The following is a 22,632-nucleotide window of genomic DNA, read 5'->3' as shown; positions in this document are numbered from 1 at the left end:
ATTAAAGTATTTAAGGGCAGATCCAGGTGGCTCCTTCAGGGGTGGGTTTCCTGGGAGGGGACTTGGAGGCCGCAGTTGGGCAGCCAAACCACCTGTTTCTTATATTTCTTTGCCAGAAGGTGAAGGACCGATCCACCATGGGGTCTGCTCTTCCTGGCTCAACCGAATACAACCAGAGGAAGTAGTTCCTTGTTTTGTCCGAGGGTAAGTGATGATTGGAATTCAAGTAGGCATCTACCACACAGAAATGCCAGTTTAAGTACTTCCTCTCTGATTCATGGGGTTAAAATATGTAGGCAAAGAAATCTTTCCCATAAATAACAGATTACAGTGACCTTCCCTGTTCCCAGGAAAAGAACCATTCAGAAAAGCAGAGTAGTCACAGATGGGCTGTTTCATACATTTAAACAATAGGCCCACTCAATATATTGCTCCCCCAAACTGCCAGATGGCCCCCACCTCATCTCTACTTCTTGCTATCAAATGATGGAGCTGAGTTTTCAAATATATAACTTACTGAAGAGAAGGAAGGAAGGAAGGAAGGAAGGAAGGAAGGAAGGAAGGAAGGAAGGAAGGAAGGAAGGAAGGAAGGAAGGAAGGAAGGAAAGAAGGAAGAAAAGAAGGAAGTCAGGAAGGAAGGAAGGAAGGAAGGAAGGAAGGAAGGAAGGAAGGAAGGAAGGAAGGAAAGAAGCACATGTTAAGTGTCTCTTAGGTGCCAAGCAAACTCTCAGTTTTCTCTAGGGTGGCCTCCCAACCAACCTTCTGAAAAAGATTTACTTTCATTCACCCATGATGACCTTCTCTGTAGCAAGGGAAATCTCCTGGCAGAATGGGCAGATGAAAACAATTTGTTCCAATGGCCACAAAGTGGCTGAAATAAACACTATGGAGCACTTAGAGATTACTCCAATATCAAAGATACAACGGTCATTCATGACTGCCTTCCAGGCCATCACCAATTATCCTGACTTTTAGTCCTGCCACTGAATGTCCATGACTGAGTGAGTGAGGCTGGTGACTTTGTGCAACTCTGCCTTGTTTAAATCTAATTCACATTCAAGTCAAGAAATCATCATAATGCTGCTGATCCTCTTCAAAAACAAAGAATGAACAACAAGGAGGGTTAAGGTATCAAAGGACCTGGGTTCATATCCTGCTTTTTGATGTATCCTTAGGCTAATCACTTCACATATCTGGGACTCAGTAAAAAAAAAAAAAAAAAAAAAAAAGGAGAGGTGTACTCAATGATTTCTAGGTCTCCTTACAGCTCTAAATCTATGATCTTGTATATAACAACTTGTTAAGTTCTGAGAGAACTAAAAAGCTTAGTAAAACATGGCTCCAGTCTTCCAGGCTTATAGTCTAGTTGGAGGATAAGACACCAACACAAAGATATTAAATTATAAAATTCCTATAAGAGTGCTACAGAACACAGTGCTATGAGAGCTCTGCAGAAGAGGCACTGGAGGGTCATCCATAACCTGAGTCAATCAGCAAATATGTAATTGTTTACTATGTTCCAGGACCTATAAAGGGGATTTTTTTTTTTAAGGCAAAACCAGGTTGATCAAGGAAGATTTTCTGGGGGAAAAGGAAAAGGAATGTGTGTTGAACTTTACCAGATTAATTTTCTACCTCAGCAAAAGCCACATCTCCCAAGAAATGTGTTTGTCAGGTTTAGGATTATATAAGGATTTAATAGATTTAGAGCTGAAAGTCACTAAGAGGCTATTGAGTTCAACATGCTACAGATAAAGAAACCGAAACTGGTCAATGAGTGTCAGAGGCAGAATTGAAAGTCGGGCTTTCCTGACTCTAAATACAGGAGCAGACGGGTCAAACTCACACATCCTCGATGTCTGCTACAAAACTCCTGAATGCCTCCAGAAGCAGATTAAAATATAATTAGGAAATGTTTAAAAAGCAAAAATAAAATATGACATGGATGATGTTCATTTATGTTTTCCAGGTCAATTTGGAGTTGTTTCCATTTGAATTTGACACCAACAGCTTCTATAATATCTACAAATTCCAGGGAGTTTTTAAATCAGTCTGAATTCAAATGAGATATTTGTAAACTCTGTAGCACAGTGTTTTGCACATAGTAGGTGTTATGTAAATGCTAGCTATTGTTATCATTATCATTTAGTTAGTTGTTGTATGTTTATTTGGTATTGAAATAAGTTCTCATTCTCCATCCAGAGCTCCCAGCTTCCACTTGCCCCGAGATCCCCAGGTACCCTGTATCCTAGTTGGCCCAGGCACAGGAATAGCACCTTTCCGGAGCTTCTGGCAGCAAAGGCTATTTGATATTCAGCACAAAGGTGAGTTATGGCCTAATCTTTTAGCATCCCACATACTGAAGAGAAAGCACTAAACAGTTTCAAAGATTAAGGAAGTAATCAGACACCTACCTGCACAATCCAATAGGATTTCTAAGCCTGTGAAAACAAGACTGTCCACATCCATAGGTGAAATGGTCACCTCCACCTAAATGACAAAATCATAGAAATTTGGACTGAGTGGTACTTCAAAGATCCTCTAATCCAAATCCATCGCTTTAAAGTGGCACTCAATAAAGGAAAGTCATTCTCCAGGGTCAAGTGGTAAACAGCAGAGCTGAGAACTGAACCTAGTCTAAGCCCTCCCATTCCATATCCAATGATCCAAATCCTGAAAAAAGGCTCCTGTATCAAAAAACAGTTACCTGGGTTTTTTAAATTCATTTTGATTAAGTTGGTTTACATCAGGGATGCAAGGATAGTTCAATATAAGAAAAATTTTTGTTATAAATCATGTAAACAGCTTTTTAAAAAACACCTATGGTTATTTCAATAGTTGTAAGAAAAAGTATTAAACAAATATAGTGTACATATGCTAAAATTGATCAAAAAGCTTCAGCATAGAAGAGCCCTCATTTAATATAATCAAAAGTATATTTCTAACACAAGGAACTAGTATTATTTGGAAAGGGAAAACACTGGAAGCATTCCCAGTAACTAAAGAGGTAAATCAAGAGTGCTTCTTCTCCTCCCTATTATTTGATGTAGTTCTAGAAATGTTAACTACGGCAATAAGACCAAAGCAAAATTAAAGGTAAAAACAGTGACAAAAAATGAGTCATAATTATTCCTGTTTGCATGAGATTTGATGATTTACTTGGAAAACACAAAAGCATCAATGAATAAGCTAATTGAGATTATTAATAGCTTCAGTAAAGGAACAGGATAAAAAATAAACCCATGAAAATCATCAGCATTTTTCCTCTGCAAAAGAACAAAAACTAAGAGGAAACAATAGAAATAGAAATTCTATTTAAAGTAATTACAAAATATATAAAGTGTTTGAGAATTTGCCTACTAAGACATATTTGGGATTTATGTAAATACAACTATAAAACAGAATATTTAAAGAAATAAAGGAAGATTTAAATAGTTGGAGATATATCCATTGTTCATGATTGAGTCATATTAATGTAATAAATAATGACTCTAAGATTACTGTCTCAGAAACCATCTAATCTAATCCTGTCGTTTTATAAATGAGGAAACTGAAGCTGGAGAAAAAACCTATGTGATTTGCCCAACATAATACAGGGTGCATCAGAGAGAAATTTGAAACCAAATCCTCTGTCTCTAGGAACAGTTTGCTAATAAGGAAGGGAGAGAGGGAGGGAGGGAAGGAGGGAGGGAGGAAAGGAAGGAAAAAAGAAAGGGGGAAGGAAGGAAGGAAGGAAAGGATGGAGAGAGGGAAGAAAGGAAGGAAGGAAAGGAAGAAGAAAGGAAGGAAGGAAGGAAGAAAGGAAGGAAGGAAGGAAGGAAGAAGGAAGGAAGGAAGGAAGGAAGGAAGGAAGGAAGGAAGGAAGGAAGGAAGGAAGGAAGGAAGGAAGGAAAGAAAGAAGGAAGGAAAGAAAAAAGGAAGGAAAGGAGGAAGGAAGGGAGGGAAGAAGGGAAGGAGGGAGGACTGACCAACTTATGATTCATTGGTATGTGGAACTCTCTGGTGAGGAAAGTCCTATTTTCAAAATAGGTTCTGCACTTTCTTTGCAACTTAGGGAAATGTTTACAGTACTAAGAAGTTAAGAAGTGTTCAGGATTGCTGAATCTAGGTCTTCTGACTTCCAGATCAGCTCTCTATTCACTATACCATGCTGCTTCTCAAATAAATAAATATTACTTTAGCAATGTTCATAACTACCTCTATTGCAATGATTATTATTTCTGCATGGGCTTCCCACCTAATCGACTGGTAGTGTTGTCAGTAACCTGAGTTTTCCTGACCCCCAGGCATGTCTCCATGTCCCATGGTCCTGGTCTTTGGGTGTCGGCAGTCTAAGATCGACCACATCTACAAGGAGGAAACCCTACAGGCCAAGAACAAAGGTGTCTTCAGAGAGCTGTACACGGCCTATTCCCGTGAGCCAGACAAACCAAAGGTAATTAATCCTCCTGCTTCTCTCATGTCCCAATATGATGTACACATGCTTGGAAAGTCATTCTCTCTCAGGGCTCTCTCCTACCTTCTAGTTCCATGGATACTTAAGCACTCCAGTGATCTCAGAGTGTCTTCAAGGACCTCAAGTCCTTGTCACATGAAAAAAGGTCTAAATTTTTTTCTATTTAATCCCAGAGGGCAGAACAAGGAATAAGAATAAGCATTTGTTAGGGACTTACTGGGTACCAGGCACTCTGTTCTTGGTACTGGTAATGGAGACTAAAGTAAAACAGTCCTGCCTTCAAACTATAAGGAAGAGGGGAATGTGGAAATAATATACAAACAAATAGATACAGAACATATATAATCATTATAGGATAGGAATCATTCCAAAGCTGAAGGCATTGGGAATGTACTTTAGTAAATGTGGAGGAGACAACATAATCAATCTCCCCCAATAGTTAGTCTCAAGAAGAATGATTTTACTGGATCTGTTCTAGCAGCTAAAAAAGGAAGAGGATATTTGTATGGGAAGAGCTTCTGGCAAAATTATGGTATAGGATCGTGGATCTAAAAGAGGAAGCGTCCTTAAAGCCTATTGAATTCAATCCTTTCATTCTACAGAGGAAGAAACTCCATTCAAGAGATGGGCAGTGACTTGTCCAGGTTTCCATAGCTAGTAAGTGTCTAAGGCAGGCTTTTAACTCAGACAAGTCTGATTCCAAGTCTAAGATTTTGTCCATTATGCTGTAGTCTTTTCACATTTTTAGAAACCATCAAGCTTTTGGCATTTCTCACCAACAACTTTTTTTAATACTGGTGAGTCCTGAGGTATTTAGATGGCTAGATAGAGCTCTAGGCTTGGAATCACAAAGACCTGTCATGAGTTCAAATCCAACCTCAAACACTTACTATTACATGGGGCAAATCATCCAGTCCCGTTTGCCTCGGTTTTTTCAATCTATAAAATGAGCTGGAGAAGGAAATGGCAAACTCCAACACCTTTTACAAAAAACCCCCAAAGGGGACTATAAAGTGTTGCACATGACTGAAAATAACTGAATAATCATAAAGAGTTTTGAAAGGAACTAGGGAGCCTAAGAAGCTAAATTGAGGAAGGGGAGCATTCCAAGCACAGAGAACAGTCTACTTTTCAACATCTGGCATTACTCAAAATTAGAATGAGCTGCCTTCAGAAACATAGGATTTTCTTTCACAATAGGTCAGTGGGGGGGAAATTAGGTGACTGCTTATTGGGGAATCTTGTTCAGGTGTGAGTTGGACAGGATGGCCTCCAAGTTTCCTTCTAAGATTTTGAGATTCTTAGAAGCATAAGAAGCAGGAGTCCTTGGGGAAGAGTTTCTCAACTTTAACAGGGAAAGGGGATATAAGTCCTTTGAAGCTTCCTAACAGGTATTGATATAATAGTGAGAAGGAAAAGGCAACTTTTCCAGGAGAAGGAACCCTTTAAAAAATGAAGGAATTGCAGTTTGGCCTTGGAGAGGAATTGAGAAAACGACTAGATAAATGTTAGATAATATCTTTGTTATTATTGAATATTATCATTAATAATAATAATACTCAACTACTGCTATTCTTTGCAAAAGTAGGGGATTAGAGGTATAAAATGTCACATATGATTGATCGGTTTTACCAAATTTCTTTTTCCCCTCCTTCTTTGTTAATTTTCATCATAAGGGATATATGGCTGGCTTTTAAAAGAAGTTGTTTATTTTTAAAGAAAGGAAATAAAGTATCCAAGGTTTAGGACTGATTGGGCCATTGCTATTGATACTCTCTTCCCCACAGAAATATGTACAGGATGCCTTACAGGAACAGCTGGCAGAGACTGTGTACAGAGCCCTGAAGGAAAAAGGGGGTCACATCTATGTTTGTGGGGATGTCACGATGGCCGCCGATGTTCTGAAAGCCATCCAACGCATCATGATCCAGCAGGGGAGGCTCTCAGCAGAGGAGGCTGGGGTGTTCATTAGCAAACTGAGGGTGAGTGGTAACTGGCTATTCTGAAATCTTTTACAGCTGGAGCATTTCATAGACCAAATACAAGCTGAAGGTGTCATTTCAAAATGCTATTTGGAAGGAGCTTAGAGGCAACCCTATTCAATTTACAGATAGAGAAACTGAGGCCCAAAGAGTTATTGGGATAGGTCTTAGTAGCAGAGCCAGGTCTTTTAATTCAAAAGACAATCTTTTCACTACACTAAGCTGTCTCTCTCCTAATCCAACCCTCTTATTTAACAAAAGAAAAAATCAAGGATCAGCAGGGAAATTTACTTATCTAAGGTCTCATGACAAGTTAGCAACAAATGTCTATCACTGATTCACATTTTTAGAAACCACCAAGTTCTTGGCATTTCCCACTAACAACTGGGATCTTGTGAGATTCTAGAGAACTTGTCCCTAGACTCAAAACCAGTGTTTCTATCCCTTAGGATGACAACCGCTACCATGAAGATATATTTGGGGTCACCCTGCGCACGTATGAAGTGACCAACCGCCTTAGATCTGAGTCCATTGCCTTTATTGAAGAGAGCAAGAAGGACACTGATGAGTAAGCCAACTCTGTTTCTATGGAAATCTCAGGGACAAAAGGCAAGCACAACTTAGGCTAGAGCTAGAACTAGGGTGGAGCAACTGGGACTTTCACCAAGGGCACTAATCTTTAGAGGGTTCTAGAAATAATTGTATTTATTCAGCTTATCTAAATAACTGATCATAACATCTATTTAACAATAATAAATTAGTGAAAATAGAATGGTACAAGATGATCTGCTATCCTCCCCCAGGCAACTATATCATAGAGGAGTGAATAGAGGAGTTCCTCCTTGACTTGGCTCCACCATAGACATAGCAACCTCCCCATCATCAGCCTCCTCATGGCCTAAGTTCTGTGTTAATAGGATTTTGTGTCAGGCTATCTCTCTACCATCCTGAATTGAATTTCTTTTTTTTAAATAATTCATTTTGAATACCTTTTAATGGAACTACTAGTGAGAGTTTTGACTTAAACACAGAATGTTTATCCTAACTGCTGAGACCGCTCCCAGTTCCATTGGGCACATTTCTTAAGATGACTTCTCCTTGGATTATGGCTCCCCACTTAGCTGAAAAACAGGTATTCCTGACCTGTTTAACACTTCCCACTGTGTTTTTGCTTTCAATCCACCAGCTTCCCCAATAGAATATAATATACATACAATTTGTGCCAGACCTGTGGGAGAGCCTTCTGAGCTTGAATTGATCTGACCAGCCAGTTAGCCACTTTGTACATTGATCCAACATAATGATATCATTTTGGTCCTCTTTGAGTATGAAGGACAACAAGCAATTTTATTTGGGGATAGGGAAGAGAGAGGGGACCTGTGGTTTTACTTTTAGAAAGGAAACTCCCTCTATTCATGTAAATTGTAGCCTACTTTACAACTTGAGTCTTATGTTTGAGGCAGAAGCAACTAGGTGGCCCAATGGTAAAGTACCATCCTGGATCTGAGTTCAAATGTGATCTCAGATACTTAATAGTCCTAAATCCTAATAATCCTAAAAATCCTAATCCTAAATCCTAAATCCTAATCCTAAAAAAGTCACTTAACCCTTTAATGTCTCAGGCGTTTTTTTTTTTTTTTGAGACAATCAGAATGAAAGGCTTAAGTAACTTTTTTTTAGGATTACAGGACTATTAAGTATCTGAGATCACATCTGAACCACAGTCGAGCAGCCAATATGAATCAGAATCAAGACTCTAATCCAAGTTTTCTTACCTCCTAGCTCTGCTCTTTATCTATAATATTGCAATAGCTTTCGTGCAATCATCTCATGAATAAAAGGAATAATTCATTGCATTCTGAGAATGTCATCCACATGCCCTGCCCTGCTCCAGACACCTACAGATCTTAGATTGAGTTCAGAGTTGAAAGGGACTTCTGAGGTCATCTAGTCCAAAGCGATTTAAACTGTGGGTCATGATCTGAATGTGGGGGGTTGAAAAAAATATGGTTGATTATCAGTAAATGTCACAAGATCATATTGGTAGTGAATGGCAGGGCAGGGATTTGAACCCCTAACTTCTGACTTCAGATTCAGTGCTCTTTCCACTAGAGACATCAGCATGAAATCGTAGACAGAGCACTAGACTGGAATCAGAAAAATCTGATTTCTAATCCCACCTGAGATACAAGATGTGTGACCCTGATAAGTCAAATCAACTTTCTGGGCCTCAGGTTCCGCATCTGTAAAGGGTTGGACTCAATGACCTCGATGTTCTCTTACAACTCTAAATCTATGATCTTACAGGAAATGCCTGAAAGCATGACAAAATGAGAAGATATCACATCCCTGCTGGCTAAAAGTAAGGTTGACTTTATTGTCATCCCAAGCTTATCATGTCTGACCATAATTTCAAGTCTAAAATATGCCATTCTATATAACACACACTCCCTCCAACTTAAGGTGACCACATGACCTCTACTTCTCAAGACTTTCAGATTCAATTTTCTTGGAATTGAAATAGGATCAACTCAACTTCTTCTCAGATGTGTGACATTGTGGTGGGGATCCTGAGTTCTCCAAGACAATGTCAACAAAGTGAGATCTTGGGCAGATCCAAGCTGGCAAGGCTTTCATATTTTATCAGGACCATAGTCTATTGTCTGAGGAGTAGCTTAGCTGGATTGAGCAATGTACCTCAATAAACTGTCTGTAATGTTTTTGACCACAGCAAATCACTGGCTGCAGGGAGATAGCTATATGTATGTTAGCAAAGGTACCAACCCTCCAAAAAAAAATCATGGCGTTCAATGCACTGAAATATCTTTGTTTTTTTTTTCCTTTTTAATGCCTAACATATAAGTCACTTTGTTTCTAAAACACAAGGTCTCCTCATCCCCCCCCCCCAAGATAAGAAATCATCTTGGGCAGATCTAGATGGATTGGGATCTGAAACCTTGGAAGGAATTCCTCATCAGTGAGACCAAGAGGTTTTTTTCCCCATTGGAGTAAGATGATAATTGGCCAATCAGGAACTAAAAATATTGGGATTTGTTTTTAGGTTTGGGTTTGGGATTTTTTCCTCCTAGTGAGTTTCATATGAAGTCACAGTGAGCCATATATGAACATAGCATTGTGAAACTTTTTTCTCCCTTCTATCAGACTTCATTGACTATAGTTTTAGTAACAATGTTTTTGTTGATTCTTTACTATTGCTAGTTCCTTTCACCTACTCCATCAAAATTACTTTGTGTATATATGTATGTGTATATATATATATATATATATATATATGCATATATATATATATACACATACATATATACACAAAGTAATTTGTATATATATTGATTTCTCTGTGGCTGGATGTTTTGCCCAATAGATGGTAAGCTCCTTGAGAGCAACAGTCATTTCATTTTTTTGTCTTTGTATTTCCAGAATGTTCCAAGAGGAACATAGTAGGTACTTTAAAAATGTATCTAGAAGGAAGGAAGGAAAGAGAGAGGGAGGGAAGAAAGGAAGGTAAAAAAAGAAAGGGAGGGAGGTAAAAAGGAAAGAATAAAAAGGGAAAGAAGGGAAGAAGGAAGGGAAGGAGGGAGGTAAAAGGAAGGAAGAAAGAAAGGAAAAGAAGGGAGGGAGGGAAGAAAGAAGGGAGAAAGGGAGGGCAGGAGGTTAAAAAGGAAGGAAGAAAGAAGAGGGGAGGAAGTTTTTTTAAAAAGGAGGGAGGAATGTAAAAAGGAAGGAAAGAAGAAAAGGAAAGAAGGAAGGAAATGAGGGAGAGATGGAGAGAGGAAGGAAGGAAGGAAGGAAAAGAAGGAAGGAAGGAAGAAGAAGGAAGGAAGGAAGGAAGGAAGGAAGGAAGGAAGGAAGGAGAAAGAAAGACAGACAGAAAGAAAGAGAAAGAAGGAAAAGGAAGGAAAGAAATGAAAGAAAGGAAAGAAAGAAAGGAAAGAAAGAAAGAAAGAAAGAAAGAAAGAAGAAAGAAAGAAAGAAAGAAAGAAAGAAAGAAAGAAAGAAAGAAAGAAAGAAAGAAAGAAAGAAAAAGAAAGGAGGGAGGAATTGTAAAGAATATTTTCAACAGATATCTCTGGCCTACTGAAGGGCTTTATGTTAACCATACTCTCTCCCCGCTCCATTTTCTTCAGGGTGTTCAGCTCCTAACTGGGTTCCTTCTGCCCCATTCGGATGGATGCCAGGCTGGGCTGCCGCCCCCAGGCCTTCTCCCGGCGGAAGGTGCCAGGTTTTGGAAAGATGGACACTGGTGCCTCTTTCCCATGGGACTCCCGTGAAATGCGCGCTCCCTCTCGTCCTGTCGTTGCGTTGTGGTTTTTTTGTCTGTTTTTCTTCTTTTCGGACCTCGAGTCCTGTGGGCCTTCCTTTGGCCCCCGTTTGTTTCCTCTTGGAACCTTTCTGCTGCAATGCAATGGCTTCTCCTCTGCAGTGGCTCTTATGAAATGACGTTTCTTCTCCCCCTCTTTCCCTCTTTCTCTCTTTCTCTCTCTCTATTCCAAGGGCATACCACAGCTGCATGAAATCACCAGATCACTCCTGTTTGGCATTTTCATGTTGGTTTTCTGGGGTTTCTTTGGAAATGCAGTAGGGACTGGAGAGCAAAGACTCGCTGTGGGTCTCTTCCTGTGGACAGTCCCCAGCGCCTGAAGTCACACGCCATTCTTTTTTAAAGTTATCGTCATTTTTCAGTGTGCGTGTGCACGCACGTGTGTGTGTATGTGTACGTGTGAGGGGCATGGGTCCTCATCTGTTCTCCCCTTGCTTGTACAAGCCTGTTGCCTGCAGACCTTTGGTGCAGAGAAACTGTTTTCCCTTGGCACATGTGTCCCCACTCCAACAAGGCTGGCACCGTTTTGTATGAACCACTTGGGAGCTCCTGGATTGGAGAGCATTGGCATTCAAAGGGTCAGGGTGACTGTGATGATTGGGGATGATTTGTCCCCCATGCGGGAGAAATCAATCAGTGTATAAGTCACTGAGGAACAAATCCATCTCATGAATTCCATACACCATGCTCTCGCTCCCTCAGCTCTGGCCCCTGACACATCATCTAGTTTTATGTCCTTCAAACCCTTTCCTAGACCCATCTGCTACACTGCTCCTGGCCCTGGGTCTGCCACTATTTGGTACTGAGCAAGTAACTTCACTGCCCAGGACCTCAGTTTCTTTCTCTGTGAAATGGATGGGAATTTGTAGGGAAATTTCTCCTTCCTCTACCCCCCCAAACCCCACTCAAAAAAAGTTGTCTTAAAGTAGAATAAGCATCCTCAGCACTAAAGTTCTTTGAGAAGAGTTTGGATAATCAACAGGCACTTACTAAGTGCCAGGAATTATGCTTGATCATGGAGATAAAAAGAAAGGCATTTTCTGTACCTTGATGTGGTACAGATAAGATATATACAGAGTAAGTGGAAAGCCCCTCATCAGTAGAATCAAATTAATCAGCATTTATTAAGCTCCTTCTATGTATTATGCCCTATGCTAAGTGCTAGGGATACAGTGAAAGGCAAAAAACAAACAAACAAATCCATAACCCCTGCTCCCAAGGAACTCACTGTCCAATGGGAACGATTCCAAAGGAATGGCCTGGCCAAGGCAACTGCTAAGCCTTTTACAACTTAAGAGTGTATAAAAAGGGAGAAGTTAAAGATCTCTGAGCTGTCTCATAACTCTAAAAGTCTATGATCCTCTTGGAGTTGGCCAAAAACAGTAGGCTAGAAATCACAAGCACTACACTGACTTTGCTGTATGATATTGGGGACCTTACCGCCATATGCCTCAGATTTTCTCCCCTATTTTTTTTCTTGAGAGAGAAAGAATACTTTGTTTCCTGAGCATGGAAGAGAATATAAAGATTGTTTCCTGAGAAATGCATTATGTCAACACACATCACTATTGATTGTCTTTTGGCTCCAGTAATGGACTTGCCCTCTCCCCCTGAGATATGAAACCTGAAAGGACAGTGATAAGACTAAAGAGAGAGGTGTTCTTGTGTATACTACTCCTTGACAATAGAAAACAGCAGGGGACCGTGATAATCCAAAAAGTGCAGGAGATGCTAGATTACATTAAGAGGGGAGCATTGTGGAGAATAAGGAAGGTTTTGCTCCTGTTGTCTGTCCTTTGCATCCCTGGTCAGACCATGTTTAGAGGACTAAGCTGGAGCACTTCCGGAGGAGGATGACCAGAACAGTGAAGATATGTTCACCAGATCATACCAGTATGCATAAGAGATGAATAGAAGAGGATTCCATTTGGAACAATAAATGGAAGCAACAAAGAGGTAGATTTTAAGATAAGAACAATGAGACGTATCCAAAGGTTCAATGCCTTGGAGAGAGTGGGAGCTCTCGCTGATGGTTTTCAAGCAAAGGCCAGAGGACCCCTTGGTATGATTATTGTTAAAGGGATTCTGGCATAGGTTGGACCAAATAGCCCCTGAGGTATTTCTGGTTTTGAGAGGCCGTGATCATGTGTAGAGGAAGAAATGCAATGGTAGATGTGTTCCCTTCAACAGGGAAGCATATATTCTTCACCTTTCTTGTTAAGACTTCTAACAGTCTGTTGAAATCTATGGATACCTTTTCAGAATCATATTCTTAAATGTATAAAATAATAGACATAAGATTATATACAGAAAAGCAAGTGTATTGAAATACAGTTATAAAAGGCAAAATTTAAACTAAGTTCAAGGACTCGAAGTTAAGAACCCATGCCTTAAAAGATGAATAATTTAATTTGATGCTTTTGACAGAATTACTTTCTCTTGATTGAGGTTTTAAAAGTCCCGTCCCAGAACTTTTGCTTTCCTTCCTAGTGGAAGGCAAATGTCCTTCCATTCATGGTAATTTTGACCTGGCCAAGTCCCTTGACATAATTGCCCTCCCCAAAGAATTACTAAAGTTTTTGCCTATTTGGAGATGCTAAACACTATTAAGTGGCATCTGGAAAAAGCCAATGGTCTTCCGGGTGATGAAGCCTCATAGAACCTACTCCAACCCTACAGGATAAGAAAGAGGCTTCAGTTTCCTATCCATCCCCTAGTCACTGGTTTTCATTATTTTGGACAAACATTTCTTCTAGAGAGCATCCTCTGACTGAGTGTGGAGACCAGACAGAGAGAAAACATTTGGGCATCTTGGCCAGAGTTAACGTATCTGTGAGATCAGATAAGCTCCCAGAAATAACTTCAAGGAAAGCAAAGGGACCTTCTAACATACAAGCCCCTCAGGATGGATGGCTGTCCTTTTTATTCCCTAAGACCTCTTGGGAAGCAGGGCAGATGGCCCCACATATGGTTCATGCTACTGTTCTGCTCCCTGGCAATCAGCAAAGTGTTCCTCATGTCAGGTCACAATCTCAAAGCAGTGGAAAGAGATCTGGATTTAAAATTAAGAAGTCCTGCATTCTAATACTGCCTCAACACACCCTAACAGTGTTGCCCTTGGTAAGTCCCTCTATCTCTTTAAGATGCCATTTCTTCATTATAAAATGAGGACAACAATAGATATGTTACACAGGATTATCCTAAAGATCTAATGAGAAAATATCTCCAAACTCCTTTATAACTATAACATGCTGTGTGATTATTAGCTCTCTTTTTCTTTAAGCCAGTTTTCGCCTATTCAATTAAAAGAATGACTTAACATCCTTCTTATAAAAACCCCTTCAATGAGTTGGAGATGGTCATTAAGTCAGCCCTTCATCTTCTCCAATTAAAAGAATTCTGGTTCTTCTCACGGCCTTTTTTCTTTTTAGTCCTTCTGCTTCTTTTGAGTCACATCTCCTAAGACATCACTAGTTTCCCAGGGGGTTAAGCTGTTGTCTCTGCTCTTCCTCTTGCTTTCCCCTTTTACAAATGTCCTCTCTGATTTCCACTCCCCAACTAAGCTTCAGGTTTTCACTAATGCCTCCATCTTTGATAAATATCAGCAGTAAAGAGAGTTGTGGATGCAGCCATTCATTCTAAACTAAGACCCAAAGTCAAATGAAGAACTTTCAATGTGTCTCTAGAAATAGGTATCCTCCTAAATTCTATCCCTGGTCCCCAGAACAAGCTACCAGGTGAGAGATTAATTAAATGAGAGCTTCTATTTCCAAGTATTCCTTAACTTTGAAAAATCTTTTAAAAAAAAGTTTTATCTTCAAACCAGAATCCTTTATGTGTCACAGAGTTATGACGCTAATACTTTGGATCTTACTATGAATTTACAACTGGTGATCAAGTCCATCCTTCACAGAGGCAAAGCAGCTGGCCCCAAATAGAAGCAGTGAAGTGCTGCCCCTTAGGTCATAGGATCATAATTCTAAAGCTAGCAGTCATGTTGAAGGCCAGGTTCATTTTACAGAGAAGGAAACTGAGGCAGGAGGCTCTTAAGTGACCTACCCAAGTTTATAAAGGTGGTATATGAACCCACATTATCTGACTCCAATGCTCTTTCCATTGTTCTATGATTCCCTGGGTGGATTCCCATGGAGAAGAAAGAAATCTAGATCCATTTACCTTTTTCATCCCATGGGAGACCATTTGTCAATTCTGCAAGCATGGAGGGGGTAAGATCTGCATTGTTGGAGGGTGTGTAAAGAGATTAAAATGCTGCAGAGTATCACTGTAAGTGAGTAAATGCTGCCCCCTCATGGCAGTTCTCAGGAAACTCCTTGAGATTGTCCAAAACTTTTAACAATTGTGTGTAATCCCATTCAAAAATTAGAGAAATTCACTTTGTATTTTTAAAAGCTGATTACCTGGCATCTGAAAGTGGTACTCCTTCCTCTCTAACTTGTTAATAAGTTAATTATCAACCCTGATTGTTAAACCTTAAATATCCTATTGACATGGAGAATGAGGTAGGGGATCAGATCCTTCTTCCTCCATCCCCAATTCCCATCCCAAAGAATAAAGACAGCACCTAATGAGTAATCTCAGTGTATCTCTGAGATAATATAACAGTTCCTCGAAAAAGGTTAGTGATAATGGATGCAGACGAAGTCTCAACAAATCAATAGCCTCACAAATAACAGAGAAGAAAAAAGAAACAGAGAAACATTTCTCAAAAGGTGGTAGAATTTTAGCCAATCTTATTAGCCTCAAAACCACATCCACTTGATGTTTACATGCTCGATGTTTCTCTCTCTCTTCCTCCTCCCTAGTTCCTTTCCTCCTTTAACTACACTCCTAGATTACATATATTTTTATACCCCCTTTTAAAATCTTCAATAAAGGATTTGGGCTAAGAGGATAGGATGCTGGGTAGGATGACAGAGGCTAGATTTTCTAATCCAAATGATAATGCAAAACCTTCCTGAGAATAAGTAACATTGACCCTGACTTCCTGAGACACTGGGAGCTTTCCCAACCATCCTTTGCCCACCCAGCCACAATCCCTCCAGTTGGAATGCAAATCCATTCATTGAGAGCTCAGATAAAAAGCTAAGTTTGGGGCCTCCATCATAGGGGATGTCTTAATCTTGGGGAAACAGCCATTCTGATCTTTGCCCAAAAGCCAAAAATGGGGACAAGGGAAGATGGAGAAAAGAGAGAGTTCATGTTTCAATTTAACCTCAGATGCACTTTAAGTTATCTCCATTTACATCTGCCTCGCCTAACACAGCACACAACTTATCAGCCTTTGTAGCCAGAGCCTAATTAAACCTTCTACCCCTCACAACCGGCTTTCTTTAAAGACGTAAAACAAAGTGAGAGCCTTAAACTCAGTTCTGTAGTTTAGATTAAGTAATTCCATGGGGCCTTCTTATTGAGCTCCTCATGGATGCTTTCTGAAACTTTATAGTGGCCCAAGCATTCCCTAAGCAAAAGCCAACTACGAAAGACGTATCTCCCTAATTCTGGAGTTTCCAAAGAAAGAAAGACTCCTTGAAAGCAAGGTGGAGCTGAAGATTTTTGAGCCTGAGATTCCAGGCCGATTTCCTTGGGTTCCTATCCTATCGTACCGCTCCCATGCCATCTCACGTGCTCTGACACAATCATGTTCTTTTTGTTGTGATCACCCAAACCACGTTTCAAGCTGAGGATGGACTCGGTGACTCAGGGGCAACTGTCTGGTCGGCTTCAGCCTTGAAGCCCAGTTGTATGTTTCCTTCCAGAGGGATGGGGGAACTAGGAGGGACAGAGTTGGAGCAGGAGTGGATGCTGCATTTAACCATGGATTTTCCCCCCCTACCTCTGAGCTCTTGATGCTGCTAAGTCTGTGCCGTGCATACAACGTGCTCCAGCACCTCTCTCCAGGACTGATTCCTGCTCAGTCTGCGAGGCTCTCCAGGCTGTGTTCTCCGCATGCACCTGTTCTTCTGGATAGTTCCAATCTTCTGGTTTTATGGAATAAAAAAAAAAACTACATATGCCTGTTTGCATTATGATTAAAAATTAAAAAGTGGACCCAACATTATGGACTGTGGTCTTTTGTGTGAATTGCTTGAAGTTTCTAAATTCTGCACCCTTCCACCAGACATAATGACCTATTTGCTCATCTGTAAAATGGGGTTAATACATATTAACATACATAGTAATACATGCCCTCCCTACTTCACTTATTGTGGGAAAAGAGCCTTCTGAATCTTAAAGCACTTTAGAAATGAACGTTATTATTAGTATTAACTTTATTTGAAGTGAGGCAATATGGTAAGAGCTAGAATGCTGGGCTTAGAAATGGAGATTCTTGGAGTCAAACTCTGTCTGTGATACAGTTAGGCCCTGGACCCCAGGAAACACTTAATCAAGCTCCTTGTGGCTTAGGCAACAATTTAGGACCAATTTACTAAATCATGAGTTGAGAACTACATTTGGTACACAGAGTAACTACACCAGCAGTTTCTCGATGTTGATGAAATCAGTGTTGAAGAAACAAATTTAAAAACATTTATTAAGCCCTTGCTATATTCCAAATACTCTGCTAAGCATTAGGGACACAAATAGAAAAATGAGATAGCCCCTGCCTTCTAGAAGCTTACATTCTAGGGAGACATCACATAGAAGAGTGCAACTGCAGGGCAAATGGCAAGTTCTGGAGCTTCACAGGAAAATGTTTTCAACCATTCACTTAAAAAAACAACCCTTTGCCCAGGCATATGTTCTGTCAATAAAAAGTTATTTAAAAAATAAATAAAATAGGATACAAGCAAAAAAAAAAAAAACAGCCCTATGATTTGATTGATACAAAGAATTCCCAGTGAGAAAACTGCTACCCCTGAAGATTAGTATTTGCTCTGCAACTTAAAAGTCCTAGCAAGTTCCCTAAGATACTAAGAAGTTAAGTAACTTACCCAGAGTTACACAGTCAGGACTCGAACTCAGGTTCCAAATATGGAAGCACAAATCACAGATCCAAGAATCCACACTTTCATTCATTCATTGTTGTAGCCAAATAAATAAAAACAATTATCTATATTCTTCTGGTAGTGGGAGTCTATAAACTTAGGTAAGATGATCCTGAGACCACAGGCTCGTCTAAAGTCAGTCATGTCTCTGAAATCCTTCCAGCTTAGAAAGGAAGATCTGCCAGAGATTTCCTTCCACAATCTTGGAGAACTTGAGTCATTTCCAAATCCCAAGGGAGTACCAGAAGATCACCTTCCTTAAAAGCTAAGAGAAAGAAAGAGGAACAAGTGTTCTGGAAAAAAACAGAGGCAGGATGGCTAGTGTGGACCAAAGATAATCGATTCAGATCTGGAAGTGACCAGAGAGACCATTAACTCCAAACTTGGTTTTCACAATTCAATAAACGTTTATTATATTCCTTGTTTGTGCCAAGCATTGTAATGGTCATTCCCTATACTAAGATGAATAGGGCACAGGTCCTTTCTTAAGGAACTGATCATCTAAAGCAGAAAATAAGTGAATACATAATAACAAGAAAAGGAGAAGGAGATATGCTCAAAAGTGAAGTTCTGAGAGAAATATGAAAAGATAGACCTTCATCTGAGTTTGGGAAACACTTGAATTTTATAGTTGAGGAAAATGAGAACCAAAGAAATTAAAAAGACAATATCATATATTGAGAGCTGGAAAGTCTCTTTGAGAGTCCTGCTACTTCATGTTAAAGATCAGGTTACAGATAACCTGTAAAGATTCAGGTTAAGGATCAGGAAGCAAACATGACTTACCCAAAGTGACAGAGGTAATAAAGGTCAAGGCCCAGATTTAAACTGAGAGCTTAAAATATGGTGGGCAGAGTGAGAGTCAGGAAATAGATGTCAAGGTAGAAATAGGAGGGGGATGAAAGGAAAGATAAGAGCACTGGGAACCCATCATTCTGCTTCTTCCCACCTGTGGTCCATTAAGGAATAAGAGTGACTTGAGTTACTGGAAAAGGCAAGTATAAACTTTGTAAACAAAGTATACACTTACTTGTTACTTTTTTACAACAGCTCTAAATGTACAAGCTGAAGAAGATTGTTTCCAAGTCTTAAGAAACATTTAGGCGCTGTCAGTGGCCATTTGATTACTCTGAGTTTGCAGACTACAGAGTCCTCCTGACTCTTTTTCCTTACAAGGAGGATATATTGATATGGTGACAGCAGTCTGACTTTTCTGAACCTCTGTTTCTTCATCTGTAAAATGAAAGGATTGGGTACAATGGTCTCTCATGCCCTTTTATGTTCTAAATCTATGATCCAATGGATTGTGTCCAAAAATTCAAATGACTTGCTGCTCCAAGGGAATTCCCTCAGCTTCCCACATGTGTCACATTGGTTCTGTAATCCAAAGCAAATGCTTCTTGCTTTTTTAGATCTCTCTCCCCAAAGGGAAGGTAACCAGAAAACACAAAAACAAAAAAGAAAACACAAGATTTAAATTCCCCCTTTCGCTAAAAGGGAAGAAAACTAGAGGACAATGCCTGTGAAATTAAAGAAAAGTTTTTATTAGGCAGAGAAGAAAAAAAATAACATGCACATGGTACTATCTAGCCTGGGCTGAATAGGATTCCCAGTAATGGTTGGAAGAGTGTTTATCTCCCTTTTAAACAAAAGGAAGCAGGGAATTTGGGGGGAAAGTGGGTTTAGAAAGAAATGAGTCAATGGGCCCCATCCCCAAGGAGAGAGAGAGAGTGAGGAATTCTAAGTGTCAAGGCCTTGGATACACAAATCAGAAGGTATCCTTCGTGATAAGCATTTCATAGTTCAAGATTTGATAAGGAGACTGGGTGACTGGGGAAAACAGGTGACTGGGGAAAGAACCATAAGCAATAGGGGAGTTACTGGAAATAAGGCCGTCTCCAAAGAGACAATAAAACGAGATATGTCTAATGGGGTAAATGGACTTCAGCAAAAGACCATGTCCTTGGTAGCAACCCGGTATCAGAGTGGGCCCTAGTGAGAAGCAAACTGACCCTGTAGAATTATTTTGTACTGACATTATCTTGTACAGATGCCCAACTGTTATCTTATACAGTCTGGAGGTTAAGCTACAGATATCAACTCTCAAAGCTATCTTGTATAAATAGAACAACCAGGACCACCAGTTGATTTACCAATGCAAACAATTAACATAATTATTATGCCTTGTTTAGCTTCCTTTCCCATAAAAGATCCTACGTTCTCCTTTATTAATTACAAGTTCATTAGGAACTTTGCCTACCTTATGGTATTATCATAAAGCTATGCCCCTTGTCCTGAAAGGTAGTTTGAACCTGTGAATTCGTTCTGGACAACTCCCCATCTTTGTGACTTCTGGTACCTCCTTATGACTTGTTGGATCTCATGCTTTTCATAGTCCCATCACCTGCACTCGGGAAAGTTTTTGAAGATCGAGATTTCTCTTGAAAGTCCATAAACCACCAAATGGCTCAGCTGGTATCAGCTTAATTGGCTTCAGAGTCGCTGATTTTCTGCTAGGTTTATTCTAGATCACTGCAAAAGATTATATTTCTTAGTCATTACAGTCAGTCCTCTAAACTCTCTTCAGTTATCTGCATAATTGGGGAGCTCGAGTTAGTACACTCATTTACAGATGCACTCATGCAGTACTATGGAAAGAACTGGAGAAAATGGGGTCAGATACTGCCCCCACCAGTTACATGTATGGTGTGACCTTTAACTTCTCTTCAGCTCCCCGTCAACCTGAATTTTAATGAATACATACAACAAAATGGAGGTTCGTGTGTTGGGCAAATGGGTTTCAGTCTGGGGTGCCACAGAGCAAATGCTGGGATATCCCAGAGGGAGCTGGGAACAGGGTTTATAAGGGTTCCCCAGGCAGAGGGAATGCCCAGGCTACCAATGGGAAGAGTTAAGCATCTCACAACTTCACACATAGGTTGTTTTATAAAACCAGCCAAAGTCCATAAAGAAACCTTAAGAAACTAATCAGTGGTTGATTGACCCCTTATGTAAAAGTTAAGGGGATGGAATAGAAGGCCTCCAAGATGCCTTCCAACTCTGGATCTCTGATCCTCTGATCTTCCTATGAGACTCTGGACAAATCATTTAAATTTTGTGCCTCAGTTTCTTCATCTGTAGCAGGAAAAGGTTGTAAAACTCCTAGATATAGATCTAGAGAAGATAGACTTCTAGATACAGATCTGGAAGAGATCTCAGAGGGCATCTAGCCCATTTTACAGATGAGGAAACTGAGACTCAGAGAAGTTAAATGACCTTCAAAGGTCACACGAATGGTATATGTCAGGGTGGGATTAGAATCCAGGCCTTCTCACCCCAAGTCCATTACTCTTTCTGCTATACCATGATGCTTTTGATTGTGGTTTGTTTCTTTATTTAATTTCACCCTTAACTAAAGGGCTTTCCAAATGCATAATACTAATGTAATTGTTACACAAGGAAGCTATTCAAAAACAGCAATTAACAGCTTAACCTAACTGTAGGCAAATTAAATAACCATGTTTTATTTCACTTAAAAGAAAATCAGACAAGTTAATAAGGCATTATGAGTAATTAGTAAAGGGATATTTAAAAACCCAGAGCCCTGGTCAGACCACATAGTGTGTTCACTTCTGGGCATCCTTTTTGTAGGGATGTACATAGAGAGGCTGGGAAGTGATCAGAGGCTGGCAGCAAGCATGGTGAAGGCCTCCAGGGTCCCTTCCTTATGAAGATCAGTTGAAAGAATGGGTGCCATTGAGCCTGCAGAAGAAAAGTCTTAGGAAGTGTGATGTTTGAAAAGCTGGAGACAATTTCTGAGTAATTAATCCCTTTATTAGTAATGATAGCATATTATTGATAAAAGGGATGGTCACTGGCCTGCTGTCTTAGACCAAAGATAACTCATGGTGAGCTCACAGTTTAATTACTCTTGGAAGAGAAGGTGTTTCTAAGGTGGCAATCATCTCTGAGTAGTTAACATATGAGAGAATGAATATTATAGTGAGAGGGGGACCTGTTCTAATGAGGGTTTTGATCTTGTCATTTACTTCCTAATCACCCCCAATCTTAGGCCATCTAATCAAAGAATTTACCTCCCCTCTCCTCCTTCCCAGATTTAAGTAGAGTACAATGGCTTCCCCATCTGGGTAGGGTCTGAACAAGATTGTTAAGAAAGTTAATCCAATCCCATTACCAAATCCTTCAAATACTGAATAACCTACAGACTTAAGGAGAAAATCCTGTTCTTGATTCAATAATTGATTATTAATATGAGAGAGCAATAATCATTGCTCTCAGAAGGGAAAGGTTAAGTGGGTTCAAATTTTTGAAGGGAGATCACCTGGGAATTAGCCATACTCTGCTTGACCCCAGAGGGCAGAACCGACCAGAACTATAGATGTCATTGCAAAGAGGCTGATTTAGGCTGGAGGTTAAGATACAGTGTTATCTTAGGACTTGTCTGTTTGGAAACTCATTGAATTTAATATTTGACACTTTTCAACCAGAAAAAAAAAAAAAAAGGATTTCAGCACTTGACACTTTCCCAGCATTCACTGCACATGGTTGTTGTCTTAGTTGAACAGCAGCCATATGAGGACAGCCAGTTATATCATGCAGACCATGGCCAACTCCTCCCCAGCAAAGGCAATAGTGTGCAGAACTATCAATTGGGAGCCCACGATGCTGAGTTGGGGACAGGAAGGTCAGGGTTCCTGCAGGACCATGTGGCTGCGATATAGTTTCCCTGCTTCCATAACAGTGGTACTGGGAGAAGCATGGAGCTGCAGGTGTGGGAGAAGCAGTTAAGAGCAGGAGAGTCTGCAATGGGGGAGGCAAATAGCCGCA

General features: G+C 40.0%; 1 protein-coding gene across 1 annotated transcript in view; it reads left to right on the top strand.

The window, feature by feature from the left end:
* The window catches only part of NOS1 (nitric oxide synthase 1), a 149,135-nt gene extending 132,284 nt beyond the window's left edge, over positions 1-16,851 (top strand). The window contains exons 25-30 of the mRNA XM_051972873.1: positions 117-204; positions 2,203-2,324; positions 4,287-4,435; positions 6,244-6,438; positions 6,888-7,006; positions 10,584-16,851. Coding sequence (XP_051828833.1) covers positions 117-204; positions 2,203-2,324; positions 4,287-4,435; positions 6,244-6,438; positions 6,888-7,006; positions 10,584-10,599 — 689 coding nt within the window. The 3' untranslated portion in view covers positions 10,600-16,851. The remainder of the gene's footprint in view (positions 1-116; positions 205-2,202; positions 2,325-4,286; positions 4,436-6,243; positions 6,439-6,887; positions 7,007-10,583) is intronic.
* The last annotated feature ends 5,781 nt before the right edge of the window (positions 16,852-22,632 follow it).

This window comes from Antechinus flavipes, chromosome 1 (assembly GCF_016432865.1).
Source record: "Antechinus flavipes isolate AdamAnt ecotype Samford, QLD, Australia chromosome 1, AdamAnt_v2, whole genome shotgun sequence".
Taxonomy (NCBI): Eukaryota; Metazoa; Chordata; class Mammalia; order Dasyuromorphia; family Dasyuridae; genus Antechinus; species Antechinus flavipes.
Note: the sequence above shows the minus strand (reverse complement) of the source record. Positions and strands in the feature narration are given on the sequence as shown.